The sequence below is a fragment of the Marmota marmota genome, unplaced genomic scaffold, assembly GCF_001458135.2.
Source record: "Marmota marmota marmota unplaced genomic scaffold, marMar, whole genome shotgun sequence".
NCBI lineage: Eukaryota > Metazoa > Chordata > Mammalia > Rodentia > Sciuridae > Marmota > Marmota marmota.
Window position 1 is genome coordinate 5,955,710 of NW_026000037.1, and position 22,635 is coordinate 5,978,344.

The 22,635-nt window shown below is 42.4% G+C and overlaps 1 protein-coding gene across 6 annotated transcripts in view; it reads left to right on the forward strand.

Moving 5' to 3' along the window:
• Larp1b (La ribonucleoprotein 1B) overlaps positions 1-22,635 on the forward strand; it is a 91,803-nt gene that overhangs the window by 67,516 nt on the left and 1,652 nt on the right. For all 6 annotated transcript variants that reach the window (XM_048812046.1, XM_048812049.1, XM_048812048.1 and 3 more), the window contains 7 exons: positions 792-915; positions 10,725-10,894; positions 11,327-11,433; positions 15,521-15,681; positions 16,166-16,310; positions 20,000-20,109; positions 20,922-21,049. In XM_048812046.1, the coding sequence (XP_048668003.1) occupies positions 792-915; positions 10,725-10,894; positions 11,327-11,433; positions 15,521-15,681; positions 16,166-16,310; positions 20,000-20,109; positions 20,922-21,049 (945 nt within the window). The remainder of the gene's footprint in view (positions 1-791; positions 916-10,724; positions 10,895-11,326; positions 11,434-15,520; positions 15,682-16,165; positions 16,311-19,999; positions 20,110-20,921; positions 21,050-22,635) is intronic.

The following is a 22,635-nucleotide window of genomic DNA, read 5'->3' on the forward strand; positions in this document are numbered from 1 at the left end:
ACAGATTTATGGAGCCCCAGAGACAGTGGGCCTGTACCTCCTTTGAGCTAACAGCTCAACCTGCAGAGCTTCCTCGCTGCTAAGCTCCGAGGAGAGGTTTGGAGGTGAGCCTCGGTGCCCTGACTGGTCTTCCATCAAGGCAGCCCAGGATAGAAAAGGAAGCAGAGCTTCTGGATGAGCTGGAAGGCCTCCTGGGCTTCCTGCAGCTTCCTGGGGCCTTTTAAATGCCCCTGCTCCGCATGGCTCCTCTCATTCTATTGTTTTCTCACAACCACGTTGCTTTTCCTAAGCTTCTCACCTTCGCTCACATTTCCTAACCCCAAACACTCTTCCTTTCTCTGCGTTCTCACCCTGCAAGGGTACCTCCCTGATGATCTCAATCCTTATACCAAATGTCACTTGTCACATGTTACCTAACAGTATTCGTTTTTAATGTGTATATTTCTTTTTGTCCAGCTTAAAAATTGGGTAGGGTCATAGATTACTTTGTCACCTCTGTAATACCTGGGGTCTTATGGGTAAATGCTCAACAAATAACTAATGATGAGTATGTATGCTCTTATTAATTATAAAACACTTGTAATATTTTAGGGTTCTCTATGCCTCTTTTAGACTTTGAATATCAATCGTTATTAAACATGATGCTAGATTCTTTATTATAACATTTTTTTTTATTCTACTGTAATTAATCCTTGTTTTAAAGGCTCATTTTTTTGAGGTTGTTATCAATTATTGTGTGTTGGCAAATCTGTTAGCCAGTTTAGTAATTAGCTTCCTCCATTCTACTTCAGCCAGAAGTTGAGAACTTTAAGAAGCTAAATCTCATTAGTAAAGAGCAGTTTGAAAACCTAACACCCGAGCTTCCTTTTGAGCCAAACCAAGAAGTTCCTGTAGCGCCTTCACAGTCCAGGCAAGGTATGTACACCTGCATTTGTGTCTGAATACTATTAAAGCAGTTATGAATTGTTTTAAAAGATTGCTCCTTTTTTCTTTATTTGCAGAAAAATATTAGATATTTGAGAAAATTCTAGAATTTTAGTACTCAATTTTGATGTTTCATTACATGAACTTCTAAACCTTTTAGAGACGTATGACAACAGACTGTGAATTTGGGAAGACAGCTTAGTTGTAAACACGGAAGGGTTTGAACCCCACTGTACTCTGCCTAAACAGACTGGCAGTCACAGAAGTGACCTAGGAGCCATCGTTACAATACCAGAGGATGCTCATAGCCAGACCCTTACTGAGGAGAAGGCAGAACTGGTTGGTTCTCAATGTATCTGAGGAGATTGTTGGAAATGTTTCTGTTCTCAAAGGTTTTCACTGAAATGCTGATCCTTTTGTTTTAAGGCTTTGGCTTTGTGGGAAATGTAAATAGCCTTGGGAGATTTGTAAATTAAATCTGACATTTCCAGGCAAGTGCAATTGATCTTTTTTTATAGCCTTTCTTTACAACTTTAAAACATTTCAAAAATTTACAAGATAGAGTGGATGATGTCATGATACCACTTGTGCCCACTGCTCACCTTTAACACCTGACCATCTCCTTCCCAGTTTTGTTTCCTCTCTCTCCAGGCACCCCTCTGCCTCCCTCTGGATGTTTTGAAGCACACTCTCAATCATGTTGTTCACGTTGTTATCCCTGAGTGTGTCTCTGTGTCTTCTCTCCTTTAACACATGAATGACAGAGTACCATTACCACATCTAAAATTGATAGCAGTTCCTCTTTTGTCCATTTTTTGGATTTTCTTCATCAGTGTGCATATGAGGTCCAAGCCCTGTAATCCTGACAAGGCCCCTACTCTGCCGTGTCGTGGTATTTTCCTCCTTACAATCTACTGTTCCTTGCAGGATATTGCTAAAGAAACTAGATTGTGCTGTGACCTCCCTCACATTCTGGAATTTGCTGATTGCATTTCTGTAGTTTCATTTAACCTGTTTCTGGTCCTGAATTTCTATAGCTGCTGGTTTGAAATAGAGGCTTGATTAGATTGAGACTCAAAAGTCTTGCAAGCATGTGACATGTTGATGCTGTTTGCTTATTTAGAGATGGGGGTTCACACTCCTGGGCCTGAGCGACCCTCCTGCCCCAGCCCCTGAGCAGCTAGGACTCTGTTTCCTTTATTGTCTGGCTGTGCTGGAGGGCAGTCCGGCAAGCCTCCTGCCCACCTCACCAACAGGCTCTTTGCTTCTCTTTTAGTGTCTCTACTTTTTATCAATTTGATCTTTTTAAAAAAGTTCTCTATTTTCATTGGTTGATTTTTTTCTCCTGTTTTATTAATTTCTTCTCTTTATTATTCCCACCATCCTGGTTTGGGCCTATCTTACTCCTCACTTTCTAGTTATCCTTCCTGAAACTTAGATCCTTCACTTGATGCTGTTCCTTTCTGTTTTAAGCAGTTAGTCCTGCGAGTTTCCTTCCAGAACTCTCGCTTAGGTATAGCTCATGATTTTGAAAGTGCTTCCATTTTCATTCAATTACAAATATATTTTATTAAATATTTTTTGACCCATCAGTTATTGAGAAGTGCTTTTGTTTTATTTCTTAATTTGGGTGTTTTCCTGATACCTGTTAAAGACAGGAGTCTGAATTATCAACTTCAGGCTTTTCCCATAAAAGCATTTAATCCTACATATTTCCTTTGAAGCACTAATCTAGCTGCATTTCTTAAGCACTGAGCCACATTCCCAGCCCTTTTTAAAATTTTTTATTTTGAGATAGGGTCTTGCTAAATCGTTTAGGTCCTTGCTAAGTTTTTGAAGCTGGCCTCAAATTTGCAGTCCTCCTGCCTTAACGTAACCATCCCTGCGTTCTCTGCATGGCAATATGATGGATTTCTCTAGCCTCCCCTCACCCAGCCGCATCCTTCTATTTTAAGTGAGTTTGTTATAGACAGCATATGGTTGGGTCCTATCCGTTTTTGTTTTTTGTTTTCCTTAGTTGTAAGGGGACACAATAACTTTTTAAAATTTTATTTATCTATATATGGTGCTGAGGATCGAACCCAGGGCGTCACATGTGATAGGCGAGCGCTCTACTGCTGAGCCAAACCCCAGCCCCATGGTTGGGTCCTCTTCTTATTCAGTCTGACAGTCTGCGTTTAACTGGTGTTCAGAGGATCTAATGTAATCGTGATAGGTTTGGATTTAGTTCTACCTTTTCATTGTGTGTTTTCTTTCTTTTTTTCCCTTTGCTGCCTTTGGGTTAGCTGTGACGTTTTCATTCCATTTTAACATATCTAGTATGAATTTGGACATATACATCTCTTCATGTAATATTTTTGGTGGATGTCTAAGGGTTGCAAACTATGTCAACTTTTTATAGTTTATGAATAATCAGTATTTTCCTATTTCAACGAGACAGTAGAAACTTTCACCCCCTGGGCTTCCTTATGTGATGTATCATATTTCATACGTTGAAAACCTATCTGATGATGGGACATCTTTCACTTTTAGCCATGAAGCATGTTTTTAAGAACTTAAAAGGAGAATATCTCTTCTCTTTATCTGGACTTGGCCATCTCTCTTGCTCTTCCTCCGTGGGTGAGTTCCGGGCTCCTTCTGGGCTCCTCCCTCTCCTGCTGGAGTGATCCTCTGGAGCAGTTCAGTGGGCTGTGATCTCTTCCTGTGCCATGGTGTCTCACCCTCACTCTTCTCACATTCTGGGTCAGCAGATCTTCTCCTCCAGCACTTTAAAACCTGGCCACTGGGGCTGGGGACGAAGCTCAGCTGGTAGAGTGCTTGCCTCGCACGCACAAGGCCCTGGGTTCACCTCCCAGCACCATGGGAAAAAAACAAAAACACAAACCTTGGCCACTTCTGGCCTCCACGCTTGTGTTTCGGGTTTTGCAGAGCTGGGGATGAGCCCCAGGCTACCCACGCTGGACAAGCACTGGACCACGGAGCACCCGCAGCGCTGCCCCCCCCCGTGGGTTTGGATGGAGACATCCAGTCACTCAGATTGTCCCCCCTCAGGTCGAATTTTTTCTGTCCAGCTTCTCTCAAGATATTTCTGTCCCAAGTGTTCAGCAGTTCCAGCGTAACAGGTCAGCGTAGGGATTCCTAGGGTTTATCCAGGATAGAGTCCTCTCGATTTCTTGAACAGGCAATTTTCAGCTACTACTTATTCTCAATGATTTTTGAAGACATTTAACTTCCAGGCCTGCATTGTTTTCCTCCCCTGGACCGTGGTGTCCCACGGCTTCCTGAGCCTTAGCCAGGTCTTTTTGATTATTTCCTTCTCTGCTATAGAGATTTGAAAATTTCTGTTGATTCTGTTTTTAATCATTCACTTGAAGAAATTTAATGATGATTGCCTTGATGTGTTCTCTTCATGTGCTTATGCTTTGGCTCATTGAGTTTTGGGTATCGAATCTGGAATATTTTCAGCCATTCTTTTAAATTATAGAATCGGGAATTCTCTTCTGCTCTTTCCTCTCTTTCTTTAAAGATTTGAGTCACACATAAGTCAGGCAGTTTGGAGTAGTTTCCGATCTCACTAATGCTTAGGTTTTTTTCCCTTTTTAATCCCTTTTCTGTGTTTTCTTCTTCTTCAGTGTCTTATTTTTAATAAGTGTGGATATTATCCTAGCTGTGGTTGTTTCTTCTTCTTCTCCTTCTCCTTCTTCTTCCTTTATTTTATTTATTTTTTTTTAAAGAGAGCGAGATAGAGAGAGAGAATTTTAATATTTATTTTTCAGTTTTCGGCGGACACAACATCTTTGTTTGTATGTGGTGCTGAGGATCGAACCCGGGCCGCACGCATGCCAGGCGAGCGCGCTACCGCTTGAGCCACATCCCCAGCCTGATGCCTTTATTTTTATGTGGTGCTAAGAATGGAACCCGGTGCCTCACACGTGCTAGGCAAGTGCTCTACCACTGAGCCCCAGCCCCAGCCCTGCCTTTACTTCTATAGAGGTTTGACCGGAGTCCCTCTATATTGTCTTTTTTCTCTTTTTTGAAACAAATATATATATTTTAGTTGTAGACAGACACAGTATCTTTATTTTATTTATTTGTTTGTTTTTTATGTGGTGCTGAGGATTGGTCCCAGTGCCTCACACATGCTAGGCAAATGCTCTACCTACCCTCCAGCCCGTCTTTATCTCTTTTCAATGTTTCTGCTTCCTCTGCTTTACTGAGTACGTGAAGTACAGTAAAAACTTATTTTACAAGCAAAGTTCAAATCCAATATTTGGATCCAAAGTGCCCGACTGCTCTAGTTCAGTGGTCAGCCTGTTGTCATCCCTGGGCCCAGACTGGCCTGCAGTGGCCACAGAGGCCATGCCCTACATTTGCCTGTGGCTGAAACTTTTCTTGCTGAAAAGGCAGTTGTTTCAACAGACACTCCGTGACCCAAAGTCCCCAAATAGTTACTGTCTGGCATTAGAGAAAAAGTTTGCTAAACTCTGCTTTAGCAGTGTTTTTATTGAGAAAGAACTTGAAGTGCCAGTCCTTACGTGGCATTTTCTATTAGTCCCCTGTGGACACTGACAGCATCGTGTTAAGTTGTGTTTTCATCAAGACTGTTCCTGCCCGAGTGGTGGTACACCCCTGTCATCCAAGCTACTCAGGAGTCTGAGGCAGGAGGATCACAAGTTCAAGGCCAGCCTCAGCAACTCAGCGAAATCCTGTCTCAAATTTAAAAAAAAAAAGGAGTGGGGATGCCGCTCAATGGTAAAGTGCCCCTGGGTTCAGTTCCCAGTAAAGGAGAGGGAGGCAGGCAATGCTGTCTCTAATACAGGGGGTGACACAAGCCTGCCATAGCCGAGTTATGAAACTGTGTGAGGATTTGATTTAGTAGTGATGAAATTTGGAAAATTTAAGTAGTAAAAAGTCATACTCCTTACTCCAAGATCATACTCTGCAGTCCAAAATCATACACCGTGATCCAGTGGTTTTTAAATTTACCTGCTGAAACAGGTTAAAGGCTCTGTACCGAGATTCGGATCCAGCACATGAGGTGGGGTCTAAGGACATGCCGGGGGTGCTGTAGGGACCACACTTCAAATCACTGCTTCAGCCAAGTTTCTGTAGTGTCACTGTCCTCTTACAAGCTTTTAGCAAAAACTGTGGGGTCAACAGTCACAACTGAGGTGCCCTGAAGAGCAGAGGGTCTGCTTCATTTTTGATTTTTCATAGCTTTTTGGGGTGCTGTACCACAGAACTGCATCCTCAGCCCTTTTATTTTTGTTGCCCCGACTGGCCTTGAACTCGCAACCCTCCCAAGTCTGTGGGATCACAGGCGAGCACCACTGCACCAGCTGCGGCGTTTCTGAAGTGCAGTTTACACACTGTAGGAATGAAACCTCCTGAAGTGTACCAGTGGATGAGTTCTGTTAAATCTGTATGGTTGTGCATCAGCCCCACGGGCCGGTTTTAGGACAAACCCCTGTTAAAAGGTCCCTCCTGTTCCTTTGCCATCAGTCCCACACTTACCATCAGCCATAGGCAGTGTCACCTGCTCTCTTTCTCTGTAGTTTTGCATTTCCCTGAAATGTTATATAAATGGAGTCATGATTCATAGTAAAGTGTCTGACTTGTTGTATGTTTGAGGTTCATAGAGGCTCATATATGTCATTGCATGTATCAGTATATTGCTCCCTTTTATTGCTAGCCAGGTGCCATGGCCAGGCCTATAGTCCCAGCAACTTGGGAGGTTGAAGCAGGAGGACCACAAGTTCAAGGCAGCCTCAGCAACTTAGTGAGACCCTGTCTCAAAAAATAAAAAAGGTCTAGGGATGTAGCTCAGTGGTAGAGTGCCCCTGGGTTCAATCCCCACACCCACAAAAAAAATCCCAGTAGTCAATCCCAATCAATAATTGTGTTTGGATTGTTTACAGCATTGCCTATTATGAAAAAATGCTACTGTGACAATACATGTATAAGAGATGGCCTAAGTTTTTTTGTTTTTTAGTTTTAAGAGGACACACAGTATCTTTCTTTCTTTCTTTATTTATTTAATGTGGTGCTGAGGTTCGAACCCAGTGCCTCATGCATGCTAGGCGAGCCACAACCCCAGCCCACCAAGGATTTTGATTAAAAGGAGTTATAACATCTAAATAAGGTTCACACGTCAGCCCCAACTTGTAGTTGATAAAAATGTTGATATGTTAATATTCCCTAACTGTATGTCTACATTTCTAATGAAATGTCAATATCTGCCGTAAATATTTTGTGCTTACAGTGAACTATTTTTAATGATTATGTCAAATATTATGAATCGATAAATAGTATGCTGTAAAAATTTTGTAAAACGTTTATTTTTAGATAATTAAAGCCAAAAATCTTTAATCTTTAATCTTTAATCTACTTTGTAGATTTCAGTCTTCATAAAATTGACACATCTATCTTTATTAGTGGGTAAGTGTCATTCCAAACAAACCTCGAATAAAACAAATGTAATACTGAGATGAAACTTAACTTTTGTCAGTGGAAACGTCCAGGTTCAGGTAAAAGTGGAGAGACTTGTTGGTGAACTCCGCATGCCCCTCTCACCCGCGGTCAGCTGGTGCCAGCCGTCTGCATTCTTTTTACACCTTTGCCTGCCCATCTGTTTCCGGATATCACTTCTCCAGATCAGGTCCCTTCGGAAACCCTTCATCGTCTGCTGCATGTCGATGATGACGGAAGGGAACTCCTCTTTGGCTTTTAACCAAACAGTAGCCGTCGTGAGCTCCCGCAGCCTCTGTCTCAGCCGAGCTGCACAACAGTCACCTTCTGGTTCTGTCGACCCTTTGACGCTTCTTACTGAGAATTCTTCTTTCAAGATCTTTATCAACTCTTGGTTTACCCTGCCATTCAACTTTTATGCAAAAGGAAGGGAAAATCCTTCTCTTACAAATTCAGTTGATCGATTTTCAGAATAAGAAGCTGATGTACTAGCAACCTGCAAATGTAATTGAGTTTTAAACTGTCGTTATGAACTCACGGAGCTTATTTATCTGATGGTTTTAATCCATTTCAGTCACTGTTTACGGTGGCCACATAACTTTGTTTTAACTGGTAGGAACCCTAAAGTCTGTTTATGACCTGTAATAGTATTTTTTTAAAAAAAATATTTATTTTTTAATTTTAGTTGGACACAATACCTTTATTTCACTTACTTATTTTTATGTGATGCTGAGGATCGAACCCAGGTCTTGCAAGTGCCCCTGTATGAGTGTTTTAATAAAACAAAACAAAACTTAATTACTTTGTGGGTCAAGATTTCCTGGGCTCATATTATGAATTTTCTGCTCCAGACTTTATTTTTTTGAGGAGACCTGATAGTGGAAAATGGAATTTAGATACCATAATCTGGTGCTAGGAAGCTCAGTCTTTCCAGGTAGTTGCTGTTTCTATATCTTTGTATATTTCTTTTATAAAAGTACTAGATTTAACATTTTTTTCAGTATATGCTCATAATTTTAAGGTTTTATATTGTTTGGGTATAAGGAAATGTTGTGAGAACAATTCAGTTGAGATTAGCCTTCCTTTGGGGAGGAGATACTCCTCGGATGTTCAATAAGATTGTGGCTGTGCTTTTAGGGAGCAGGGAGACTTGCTCTAGGGGTCTAGGGGATGAATTTTAACTTAATTCATGAAACTGTGTTAGTCAGCTTTTTGTTACTATAACAACAAAATACTAAGATAATCAACTTATAAGGAGGAAAGTGTTTTTGTCTTACGGGTTTCAAGGGTTTCAGTTCATGGTGACATAGCCATTGCCTTTTGTCCTGTAGCAGCACAGCGCATCATGATGGGAACCTGTGGCAGGAACCCTGTTCATCTCATGTGCTGGGAAGCGATCACAGAGAGATGGAGGCAGGCCCTGATATCCCCTCTGGGTGCACACCCCATATTATCTGACCTTCCATGAGGCCCTAGTCCTGAGGGGTGGCTTCACTTCCGGTAGCTCCAAGCTGAGGACCAAGCCTTTGTGTGTGTGTGTGTGTGTGTGTGTGGTGCTGGGGATCGAACCCAGGGCCTTGTGAATGTGAAGCAAGCACTCTACCGACTGAGCTATATTCCAAGCCTTTCAACACATGGGCCTTTGGGGACATTCTAGATCCAAACTACAGCAGGATGCAGAGATGGCTCAAAAAGAATTAATTCTATTGGCAAGAAATATTCAGGGAGTTCTCACACCTGTGCTGGGTGTCGGAGGAAGGGTATGTGTCCATCTGAGCATACAGAACCTTCAGAACAGGGAGAAGCTTAGAAAATACGCAGAGCAAGGAGCCAGGACCAGATCACTGGGCGCTACTTGGGTCATCCGGGTTGTGGTGGAGAAGGACAGAGGAGGCAAGTCAAGGAGGATAAGCATCTAAGCTTCTAGAGGCAAAGGGGAAACAGTGAAGGAGTTCAGTAGAAATGTGCCCAAATTTGTTCTCAGAATAATCATTCTGGTAACAGTGAGGACAATATTGAGAGAAGAGTTGGCAAGTGGGTAAGTTCACTTTGGGCTTTATAAACTTGTGCCTAGAATAGTGCTTGGCAGACAGTAGGCATTTAATATTATCTTGTTGAATGAAAGAACAAAAGGTTGCTATATAAATCAAAAGAAGTTAGTTCGTGTGAAGAAAAACTACATAAGAAATAGAGCCTGGATTTTTGTCACCACCACTTGATCCCTCCTCAGACTTTCTCAGTATCTTACCTAAGATTTTCATGAACAAATCAGTAAGTAAAACAACCCAAAGCCAGGAGAGGTGGTGCACACCTGCAATCCCAGTTACTGGGGAGGCTGAGGCAGGAGGATCGAAGGTTCTAGGCCAGCCTCAGAAACTTACATCCTGTCTCAAAATTAAAAATTTTAAAAAGGGCTGGGGCTATAGCTCAGCGATAGAGCAATTTCACAAGGCCCTGGGTTCAGTCTTCGGTACTGCACACACAAAAACGCCCTAGGAAAATTGCCAAAGGACTCGCAGGGCAGGCTCACAAGAGTGGCAGTGTGAGTGGTAAGCAGGCAGAGGAAAGCGTGTCCACCTGCACTGGGGACAAACGCCATTTGAATCCATGAGTTGAGAAAATACTTAATAAGTGTCTGAACAAAACCCAGTGTTGACCAGGATGTGAATCCTGGAGCGTCCCCGGCTGCTGTGAGAGTGTAAGTCTGTGAAACCTCAGCAGCCTGCTGTCTGCAGTGAGTAATCAGAAAGCCCGGAGATGCTGTATCCACTCCAAATAAGCCGTAAAAAAGGGCACACACCCGCACAGAGGATGTGCTTCACCAGGTTGGCCACAGTGTAGTGGGCTAAACCCAAAACGGGAAATAACATAAATGTCTGTAGGAGAATGGACACATTCTGATATATTTGTAAAATAATATTAGCAGTGGAAATGAAAACTCAGATCTACATGAATGTAACATGAAAAAGCTTAGAAAATGATGGATATAGTATATAATGTCACTTACGTGAAGTTGATTATGCAAAATAACATTATTACCTACGTAGTCATAGATTGAAATACCAAATTTAAGAGCATGGATATCTCTGAGGAGGAAAAGCAGGAGAGAGGTGGATTAGGGAGTATAACAGAGCCTCAGTGTTTCTTTAGAAAGATGAACACTGGGTTTTTTTTAAGTAATTCTTTCTGATATATTTAAATTGTTCTGATGAAAAGAATTTCAAGAGTTATCCTCAAAGTAAAATATCTTCCTAGCATCTAAATACTTTTAAGAGCTACTTATTTTGCAGATTTGACTGATTAATTAGCTCAGAAGTTGTTTGATGTTTCAGAAAAAACTTTAGCAACAGTGGTCTGTTCGTTGCCCGCGGCGGTTCCAGAATCTCCAAGGGATAATCCTGCAAGGACACCCAAGACCCCCCAAACACCCAGGCTGCACGATCCTGACAAAACACCCAGATTTTATCCTGTTGTTAAAGAACCAAAAGCCATTGATCTACAGGTAATGAAACAGCCAGGAACACGCGCCTGCATGGCGTACCCCTGAACATTATCAAGTTCCTATCACATTTTTTAAATGTATATTTTTAAATTGTAAGAATTCATTTAAAAATGGTACTTACCATCACGACGTTTTCTTGGGTTAAAAAATGAGCTTCTTTACAATTGGGTGGAGTCCTCAAAGGTGATCAGAGGGTGTAATGAAGAATCAAGTTCTGTTTCCTGCAACCCTTGTGTTACAAACGTAGCAAAGGGTCTTGTTAAATTTTGCAACTTGTATGGGAGATGTTGGAGTTTTGTGACTTCATGTGATTTCACAATGTGTCATCTACAGTATGAAAATGTCTGAGCTGGCTTACAGCAGAGGGTTTAATTTATTTGTGAAGTTCACACTACTGACAGTGATTGCAATGTCTGACTTTGTTTTCTTCAGAGTCCCAGGAAGAGAAAGACGAGGCACAGCACAGACCCCCCTCTAGAGTGTCATGTTGGCTGGGTCATGGACTCCAGAGACCACGGGCCACGAGCACCCGCTGTCAGGTACCACCTTGATCTGAAGGTCCATTGAAAATGGTCACTAATGGAATTCAGAAATACTATAAATAAACGTCAGGAAAATATAGAACAATATAAGCAGTAAAAAGAAATCAAGGACATGAGTGAGTGGGCCCAGCTGGTTTCCATTTCAGTTACTTTTCACAAATGCAAATGCTCAGATTTATAAACTATGGAGGTCTACAAAAGTTATTTTTGGAAAGATCCCAGATTCTTAATGGCATTCGGTAGGTTCTTAGTAGATACTCATTGACAGAATTGATGTGCTAAGCCATCTACTCAAACTAAAAAGAACACGGAGACCAAAAACAATGATACTAATTACAATCATGGTTATTGAAATGATGATGGTACTCGGCATTGAACCCAGGATGCTTTACCATTAAGCTAGATTCCCAGCCCTTTTTAAATTTTTTTTTTTCCCCCCCGAAACTAGGTCTTACTAGGTTGCTGAGGCTGGCTTTGAACTTGCTATCCTCCTGCCTCAGCCTCCTGGGTTATTGGCATTTCAGGTGTGTACCACCATACCTGGCAATTATTATTTTGACTTTTTCCCCTTTTCTCAGGAAACAACTTATCTGACTACTAGCTGGAAGTATTTTTTCTTTTTAGTGTTAAATTTTTTAGGATGGTTATGTACCTCAGAACAGATTCTGGGGCGCCACTGGAGCGGACCGGTTGTGTGCTGGAGAGGGGAAGAGGTGAGGAAACACAAAGAGGTCACAGCACCTCACCTCTGTCTCTCTGTATCCTCATCAAACACATCTCCCCTCAAAGAAAAAGTGTGTTGTTCTTCCGCCCATCAGTGGAATGCTACTAGTGTTTTCGAGTTGTGTTTGAACTCTTGATTTGTCTACTGCAGCAGGGTATTTTGAGATCAACAGATAATGGTGGAAAATATTCCCTCATTAACATTTAGTTAGAATGTTGAGTTCTGAGATTTCTTAAGATTTGTGTTTTTATCATGTGTATTTTCTTGTTAATAATTAATATATGTAGTAACTGTTGATTCCTAGCTACCACGTATTGCATAGTGTTGGCACCCTCAGATATGGTCAATTTATTTTTGACCAAGAAGCCAAAACTATTCAATAGGAGAACAGTCTTCTCAAATCATGGTGCTGGGAAAACTCGGTAACCACATGCAAAAGAATGAAGATAGATTCTTGCTTTATTCCATATACCAAAAAAAATTTAACTCTCAAGTTCAGGACTCAAAGCCTGAACTTGAGAGCTAAAACTTCAAAACTCTTAGAAGGAAACGTAGGCGAAAATCTTCATGAGATTGAATTTGTCTTCAGTTTCGTGGGTATGACACCAAAAGCACAGGCAACAAAAGAGAAAAATAAATGGACTTTATCAAAATTGTGAACACTCGTGCATCAAAGGATACTACCAACAGAAAAGACAGCCCAATGGGAAGATATGGTAGATCAGACATCTGTTAAGGGATTCAAGTCCAGAATATATAAAGAATTTTGAAAACTCAACAAAGCAACTTTATTTTTAAATGTGCAAAATTCTTCAGTAGATATTTCTCCAGAGAAGATATACAAGTAGTCATTAAGCCTAGGAAAAGATGCTTAACACAGTTAATCATTAGAGAAGCACAAATTAGAAAAATCCCATGAGATACCACTGTGCACCCCCTGGGACAGCGTTATGAACTGAACTGCGTTGAAACCCTGGCCCCTGATGTGACAGTCCTTGGAGACGGGGCCCTTCTGAAGGGAGGAGGCCTGCTCCAGCCATTCTTACTGAAGAGGCAGGGACAGAGACCCTGCAGGCCCACCCAGAGGAGAGGCCGTGCAGGCACACACAAGAAGGCGGCTTTCTGTGGACAGGGACTGTCTTCGCCAGCCAGCCTACTGGCGTCTCCATCTTGGACTTCAGCCTCTGAGACTGTAAGGAAATGAGTTCTGTTGAATTAGCACCCAGTCTGTGCTGCTTGTTGGAGCAGCCAGAGCTGACTAATACAGATGTATAATCTTTAAAAAGGAGTAAGTGTGAGGTGTGGGGAACTGGGCATGGTGCTGCCTTGCTGGGGTATGAAGTGCTGCAGCCACCAGCATTTTCTCAAAACCATGAAGACACAGAATTACTGTAGGACCTAGGCCTTCTACTCCTGGCTCTGAATTCTGAAGTAAAACAGGGACCTGAAGAATATTGGTTTGTTACTGTTTACAACAGCATCACCCACAGCCAAAAGATGGGCAGCCTAGGTGAGCACGGGCAGGTGACTGGACGAACATCAGGGGACGTACACTTACAGTGAAATGGAAGGGCGTGAAGTCTGGGTGCACGCCTAGTTCATCTGCAGAGGGCCAGACGCAGATGATTCGAAGTATGGTCCCGCTGACACGAAGTGCCTAGAACAGTCAGGTTCACCAGGGGCTCGGGAGCGGGAAGGGCGTGTTATTGTTCAATAGGTACAGTTTTTGTTGGGGAAGGTGAAGGGTGATGACACTGGCAATGTATTTAATGTTGATGAATTATGTACTTGTGAACAGTGTTTAAAATAGTAACTACTATGCTGGGTGTGTTCATACACACACACACACACACACACAAACACTCTCTGTCTCTCTCTCTCTCTCTCTCCTAAAAAAATTTCACCACTGCTTTTATTAGAAAAGTCTTTGAGATTCAGAGAGATACTGTCTCACATTTAAAAAGGGCAGGGGGTGAGGGTACTCAGTGGTAAAGCACCACTGGCTTCAATTAACAGTTACCAAAAAATAAAAGAAGTCAAGTCTTAAGGTGTTGATGGGAAAAGTCTTTAGGTATTAGGCTCATAAATTACACAAATAGAAAATTTTCAAGATCTCATTTTTGCTTAATGTCTCCGATTTTGCTGTTGGAAACAGGTGTTCCGTCGTTTTCATTGTCATTAAAGACCCCTTTTGTTCATTTTTGAGGAAACATCTGACACGTAATGAAATCTGAATGGCCACATCGTTGGTTGTTTTCCTAATTTAAAGCGTCACTCCAGTGACCAAAACAGCACGTTCCCTCACCCCTGAATGGCACCTTGAGGCCACCACTGTGCTTCAGTGAGCCACAAAAGTGCTTTGTGTTTCTCTCCTGATTTATGAAATTGTGGTTAAGAAAATAATGACACTTACCCTCTTACCCATTTTTAAGTGTGCAGTCAGCACCTTTGTGTTCTAAAACAGAGCTCCAGAACGTTTCATCTTGCAAAACTGCAGCTTCTACCGCATTTTTGCCACATACGTAAAGATGTGTACTCAAGGGTTTAGATTTCATAAACCTACTTTTTCTGCTTCAAGGATTCCTTAAATTGAAGGTGGCATTAATTTTTGTTTCATTGCAAGTGCCCCTGCCTCAGTCACATGAGCAGTTTTACAAACCGCTAGGACAAATTTCAACAGGTAGAAAGAGCAGACGGTGTCTTAGTGTCCCGGTGAAGACAGCTTTGATCTTGCAGACTTCCCCAAGGTTCCTGGGAACCCTCCAAGAGAACCACTGAGGGAGCTCCATGTCTTACAAAGATAACTTTGGTGGCACGTTAGAGGAGGGAGCCTGGAAAAACACGGAGAGCAGTTAATTCAAGCAACAGAAGAGAAAGGCCTAATTTAAATAAAGAAGGAAAGGACAGACTTAGGAGTATTTCAGAGGTGGAACTGATGTAAAGAGTTGCAGGTGTGTCTTTGAGATAATGAGATTATTACCTTGGTTTTATGCCAGATTTTGTCCCTCATTTCCATAGATCCATTTATATCATTAATTACTCAAGTTAAATTGCAAATTTCTCCAGTTCTTTAACGATAATTCAAACACTGAATCTGAACTGCATTCGTCAGGGATCTGGAGGAGTAATGAGGCTCAGTGGTCTGCTTCTCCTGATTGTCTCAGCGTGAGACATCCTCACCTGTCCTTCTCCACTTCCCCCTTGGCCTGCCAGCGCAGCCTGAGCACTCCTGCGTGTGTAGATCTGTTGCCAGCAGCTTAGCTCGGGGGGCTGCTTGCTTTTGCACTGCTCAGGACAAATGGGTTGACACACTGGTTCTGGATATTTCAGTTTGAAGGCTTTCTCCCCCTCCTCAAACAGCAGTGCCAACACTCCGCCCTCAGGAGGGGTGCCGCTGGTGGGAAGCTGTGGATGTGCTCCGCATTCCTTCCCTAAGTTCCAGCACCCTTCTCACGAGCTCCTGAAGGAAAACGGCTTCACCCAGCAAGTGTATCACAAGTATCGTCGAAGATGTCTGAGTGGTAAGACGCTTGTCCTTTATCCTCCAGTGTTATAGCTAAAGATAGAACTCTGCAAAATTTACATCGTGTCATTTAATATCTGGTTAAGATTCTTTTTTTAAATATTTATTTTTTTTATCTGTAGTTGGACACAATACCTTTATTTCACTTATTTATTTTTATGTGGTGCTGAGGATCAAACCCAGGGTCTCGCACGTGCGAGGCGAGGGCTCTACCACTGAGCCACAACCCCAGCCCTGGTTAAGATTCTTTAATTTTGTTTTACTTATACGTAAATAATCACCGTTAAGTAAATTTGTTTATATATGTTCTTTATTTATGTATTTCGTAGCTTAGGCACATTATGAAATGAAATTTAGTGTATTCTTGTTGTTACTATGGACAGCTGTTTATGATTTGGCCAGTGCCATGAAAAATATCTACTCTATCAACTTTTTAAAGTACATTTGATTTTAAAATGTTTTAATATTCTGACTTTTTCCAGAGAGGAAATGCCTGGGAATCGGACAGTCCCAAGAAATGAACACTCTCTTTCGTTTCTGGTCCTTCTTCCTTAGAGATCACTTCAATAAAAAGATGTATGAGGAATTCAGACAACTTGCTTGGGAAGATGCAAAAGAGAATTACAGGTCAGATATTTTCTAATATGTTTATACTTGGAGTGTTTTTTTTTTAGCATTTTACTTATGAACCTATTAAAAAAATATTTCTTTCTTAGTTATAGATGGACACAATATCTTTATTTTAGTTTTATGTGGTGCTGAGGATCGAACCTAGTGCCTCATGCATGGTAGGCGAGTGCTCTACCGCTGAGCCACAATCCCAGCCCATGAACCTATTTTTTTAACTTAATTTTATTTATTTATTTTTATGTGGTTCTGAGGCTCGAACCCAGGGCCTTGCACTTGCAAGGCAAGCGCTCTATCGCTGAGCCATGACCCCAGCCCCTATACTTGGAGAGTTTTAAAAAGTAATCTTAAAAATAAGTACTAAAGCCACCTGATTTTTTAGAAATATTTTTTAGTTGTAGGCAGACACAATACCTTTATTTTTATTTATTTATTTTTAATGTGGTGCTGAGGATTGAACCCAGTGCCTTGCCTGTATTAGGCAGGTGCTCTACTGCTGAGCCACAACCCCAGCCCAAGTCACCTGATTTTGAACCAGGAAAGCAGCACCACATAACTGGAGCAGGAACCATATGCATTACCTGCTGTTGCCTGGCAGGTTACCTAAAGCTGGGAAGCTTGAAACAGCAAGCATTATGAGTTCACAGCTTCTAAGGGTCAGGACTGAAGGAACTGTCTAGCCAGGCATTTCTGGCCCAAGGTCTCTCTGGAGACTGGAACTGGGCTGGAGGACCCTGTTCCTTCACGTGGCTACTGACAGGGGGCTGTGCTGTATCTGCATTCCGGCCAGGCAGCTCCCCAGAGGGTGATTTACAACATGGCTTCACCCCGAGTAAGTGATCCAAGATAGTGTGTGCTCTTGTGCAGCTTGTACAAGGAGGTCACACACCGTCACTCCCACCATATCTCACTGCTTGCAAAGACCAGCCCTGGCCCAGTGAGGGGGAACCTGCCCAAGGTCACGAATGCAGGAGGTGCATCAATAGGAACCTTCTCAGAGGTGACACGGGGCTGAATGGGAGCATAAGGTCCTTCTCCCCAGACCCTACACAGCTGACCTCCCTTGCATGTGCACACATATCCCCTAGTAGAAGCCTCTCAGAGCCACACCAGTCTTGAAGNTACTTATTTTTAAGATTACTTTTTAAAACTCTCCAAGTATAGGGGCTGGGGTCATGGCTCAGCGATAGAGCGCTTGCCTTGCAAGTGCAAGGCCCTGGGTTCGAGCCTCAGAACCACATAAAAATAAATAAATAAAATTAAGTTAAAAAAATAGGTTCATGGGCTGGGATTGTGGCTCAGCGGTAGAGCACTCGCCTACCATGCATGAGGCACTAGGTTCGATCCTCAGCACCACATAAAACTAAAATAAAGATATTGTGTCCATCTATAACTAAGAAAGAAATATTTTTTTAATAGGTTCATAAGTAAAATGCTAAAAAAAAAACACTCCAAGTATAAACATATTAGAAAATATCTGACCTGTAATTCTCTTTTGCATCTTCCCAAGCAAGTTGTCTGAATTCCTCATACATCTTTTTATTGAAGTGATCTCTAAGGAAGAAGGACCAGAAACGAAAGAGAGTGTTCATTTCTTGGGACTGTCCGATTCCCAGGCATTTCCTCTCTGGAAAAAGTCAGAATATTAAAACATTTTAAAATCAAATGTACTTTAAAAAGTAATCTTAAAAATAAGTACTAAAGCCACCTGATTTTTTAGAAATATTTTTTAGTTGTAGGCAGACACAATACCTTTATTTTTATTTATTTATTTTTAATGTGGTGCTGAGGATTGAACCCAGTGCCTTGCCTGTATTAGGCAGGTGCTCTACTGCTGAGCCACAACCCCAGCCCAAGTCACCTGATTTTGAACCAGGAAAGCAGCACCACATAACTGGAGCAGGAACCATATGCATTACCTGCTGTTGCCTGGCAGGTTACCTAAAGCTGGGAAGCTTGAAACAGCAAGCATTATGAGTTCACAGCTTCTAAGGGTCAGGACTGAAGGAACTGTCTAGCCAGGCATTTCTGGCCCAAGGTCTCTCTGGAGACTGGAACTGGGCTGGAGGACCCTGTTCCTTCACGTGGCTACTGACAGGGGGCTGTGCTGTATCTGCATTCCGGCCAGGCAGCTCCCCAGAGGGTGATTTACAACATGGCTTCACCCCGAGTAAGTGATCCAAGATAGTGTGTGCTCTTGTGCAGCTTGTACAAGGAGGTCACACACCGTCACTCCCACCATATCTCACTGCTTGCAAAGACCAGCCCTGGCCCAGTGAGGGGGAACCTGCCCAAGGTCACGAATGCAGGAGGTGCATCAATAGGAACCTTCTCAGAGGTGACACGGGGCTGAATGGGAGCATAAGGTCCTTCTCCCCAGACCCTACACAGCTGACCTCCCTTGCATGTGCACACATATCCCCTAGTAGAAGCCTCTCAGAGCCACACCAGTCTTGAAGATTTCTGGAGATAAGAAAAGCAGGTGTCTCCTGACACATGTCCAGCCCCCCTCCCTTCCACCAGTCCTGTGGCGGTGGTTGGGACCACCTGCTCTCGACTGAGCGGGGCTCCACCCCTCTGGACAGCTGCCCATGGTGTGCTGGGCTCTGCCCCTACTTGCCGTCCTCCCTCTGCTTTCCTTCCCCCTGTCATTCTGTCCCAGCTCAGCCCTTGCCTCCTGGTGTCCCTTTCATCCTCGTTCCTGTGACCTTCCGTCAGAAGCTCAGCAACATCACGCCAGGCTGCCGAGCAGAGGCTTAGTGGCAGCTGGCGGCCCTGCATTTCTTTTGGTGGCTTGCTCAACTTATTTATTCTTTTGGACAGACCATCACTGTCCATTTTGGAAATAAGCTAGTTACAAAAGAGATACACACTCACATATGCTGCTGCCTGTGGAAAACAGCCGGTCAAGCTTACGTTACCAGTGACAGCAACGTTGCCACCTCTGCTCCACTGAGGCACTCAGAAGGACGGAGAAGTCTTTAACTGCGGCATCTTGAGCCAAACATAGTCCTGCCACCTTCCCGGCCTGGTCCACTCATGGGTCCTGCTCATCACTGTTGGTTGAAGGCTGAGTCCACAGTTTGCCCATCTGTTGCCTGGAACTAAGAAGCCTCGACACTCACTGTGTGCCTTAAATAGAGGTTTTAGCTCCTTTGTTAGTACATCTGCTATCACTCGTACTTAAAAGTAAAGCAGCGAGGCTCTCTGAGGATCCGTTTAATTAGATGTGTTTCATTATAGTTGAATGGGTCGATCACAGCTAGGCTCCAGGGCACAAGAGTGTGGTCTCAGAGTGAAGATTATATTCAAGAGTATTAAGTACTATGGACAGACACATCATTGTAAATCTTAGTTTGGGAAAATCTAGAATATTCCTAATGTCACCAAATATTTTGCAATTCTTCAGAAATACCAAGGAGAGAGAGAGTGCCCATCTAGAGAAGCCACACTGGCCATCAAGGGCGCTTCTCATTCTGCAGGTTCCCAGTGCACCTCACTGTGTATTGTAGCCGAGTCAGTGAAACCAGTAGCAAGACAGCTAAGTGTCACTAATTGGCTTTCAGTTCAAAGTCTGCGTACTAAAGACCTGTGTCTCACTTAGGATCACATGTGTCACACTGACCACAAAATATGTTGCATTCTTATAGCAAAAAATTTATTATAAACCTTTTGTTTTCTTTCCATAGGTATGGGTTAGAATGTCTGTTCCGGTTTTATAGTTATGGACTGGAAAAGAAATTCAGACAAGAAATTTTTAAGGATTTCCAAGAAGAAACCAAAAAAGACTATGAATCTGGTAAAAACAAACAAATCTTCTGTCTGAAAATTATCAGTCTGAATCTGTCAAAAAACAGAGGAGCTTGTAGCTTTTGTCTTTAAGGAAAACTGCTAGGACTTCAGGCCACTATGTGGCTCGTGATAAATGACAGGTACCATACAGTAAGCAGGTCCTTCCCAAGGGCCCTGGGAAACGACACCCTCAGTGTCTCCCTCGTGGGGCTGTCTTTGTCATATTCCCTTGATAGACATGGCTGCTCACTGATGTTCCATGAGGTGAACATCCTACGTAACGCCAGCAGGCGTGCTCAGAAGGTCAGCAGGGCACAGTAGGGCAGAGAGCAGGCCTGGGCCTCAGGCTCCACCCGAGACCCAGTGCCAGTACTTGGCAGCAACGTGAGCCTAGGCAAGCTGCCAGCCTCAGTTTTCTCATCCTTAACAGACGCACTTGCCTTACAGGGCACTTACAGGGCTATGTGTGATTCAAGTTAAGTTTGACATATAGGATTAAGGATTTAATCCTTAATATCCTCATCATTAAGGATTTCCAGAAAGAAACCAAGAAAGCCTCTGGAATCTGGTAAAAATAAACAAGTTATCCCGAATAACTTAAATAATATCTGTTACATAGCAAAGGCTCAGTGAATGTTAGCTGCCAATATTGTTAATTCATTATGAATCTTATTCTTAAGATCTATTGATATTCTTAAGATCTATTGATAAAGTATATTTTGTAAGATAAATGGTTTCTTGCTGGTTGAATCACATTTCATATGAATCATCTTTCAAAATTCTATAAAATCTATAGTATAAATTCTTCTTTATTATTAGGTCAGCTATATGGACTAGAAAAGTTTTGGGCCTATCTGAAATATTCTCAGTCCAAGACGCAGTCCATTGACCCAAAACTTCAGGAATACCTCTGTAGTTTTAAGAAGTTAGAAGACTTCCGTATTGATGTAAGTTTTTTCCTCTTTTTATTACTCATATATTTCTCTTATCAGTGACTTTATAATTTTTATATCTTAATTTTTTATCTTGAAAATTTAACTGTTCAGTTTTGAAATCAGACTTGGAAACAAGCATGAGAAGAGCTCAAAAAATCACCATATGCTCTTCACTCAGATTTCCCAAATGTGAACACCTTCTGTGACACAGGGCAGTCGTCAGTTCACTTTAACATACCACGTCCTTAAACATTTTCTAGATTTAGTGACTTTCATCTGGATATGCTACTAATTTCTCACTAGCAGTGCAAAAACTTTTCACTTTTTTTTTTTTGGTGCTTGAGATTGAACCCACACGCTAAGCAAGTGCTCTACCACTGAGCTCCATCTCCAGCCCTTCTCCTTTTATTTTGATTCAGTGTCTGGCTGCATTGTCCAGGTTGTCTCTGAGCTTTGGATCCTGCCTCAGCTCCCAGAGTAGGTGGGATCACAGGAGTGCACCACCACACCCACCACTTTTCACTTTTTAATGTGCTTTTCTCCATATGATTTTTGTACTGTGCTGATATAGATTTAGGGTTTCTTCATAGTAAGATCAATGCAAGAGTGTTATATGTATATGTGTAGCCAGGAAATCAGTTTGATTTCAAGAACAAATGGAAAGCATTTTGAAAAGTAATGGAATAAATTTAAGAAAATAAAAGCAAAGGAAGAAAAAGAAAAGGAAAAACTGAACACCTAAAAGGAAGAAAGGAAAGGAAAGTCTGGCCCGTTACTGCTTGGTGTTGTAATTTATTTGTCTCGTACTTTTGTGGAACTGGATATGGTGGCTCAGGAATGGGGTTGGAGGTGCCCATATCCCTGGAATTAAGAGTCATTCTTCTAGAGTGACTGAGCAAGATGGGAGATTACTATTTTAACTTGCCTCCAAATAAAAATATTAGCCTAGTGGCTCCCAAGTGTCTGTAACTGAGAAGGCGTCCAAAGCTGGCTTATTTTAAACTCTGACTGGCTGTTGCCCTCCACCTGCTTCTGCGTGCAGTCTGAGTGGGCTTGGGAGCTTTCTGGGTATTGAGTTTGGAGATGTTTACAGTTGGTATCACCACTAATGCTTTCCAGTTTCCTTATCCAGGACTTCTAGACAAAACTTGAAACCTGCTCTTTGACTTGGCCTCTTTTTTCCTCAGTTGCTTGCATTCACCTGTTACTTAAACATTACAACACTATTGCAAGCCTACGATAGGTGTTTAGTGTTGATAAAGGGACTAGAGTCATAAATGCTTCACAGTTGACAGAAGTTGAATAAAGAGGAAAAATGGCCTTACAGAAGACACTTTCTTGGAGGCAGGGAACCCAGCCTTATGCTTATGCCCTCTGTTAGTCTGCTTTGTGTCACTGGGACCAAAATACCTGACAAGAACAACTTGGAGAAAAAGTTTGTTTTGGCTCACTGTTCCATAAGTTTAGGACATGTTCTGGCCCAAGGTGAGGCAGGACATCATGGTGGAAGGGTCAGCGGAGGAAAGCTGCTTAGCTCATGGCGGCCAAGGAGCAGAGAAGGGGAAAGGGCCACAGGTAAGATGCATCCTTCCAGGGCA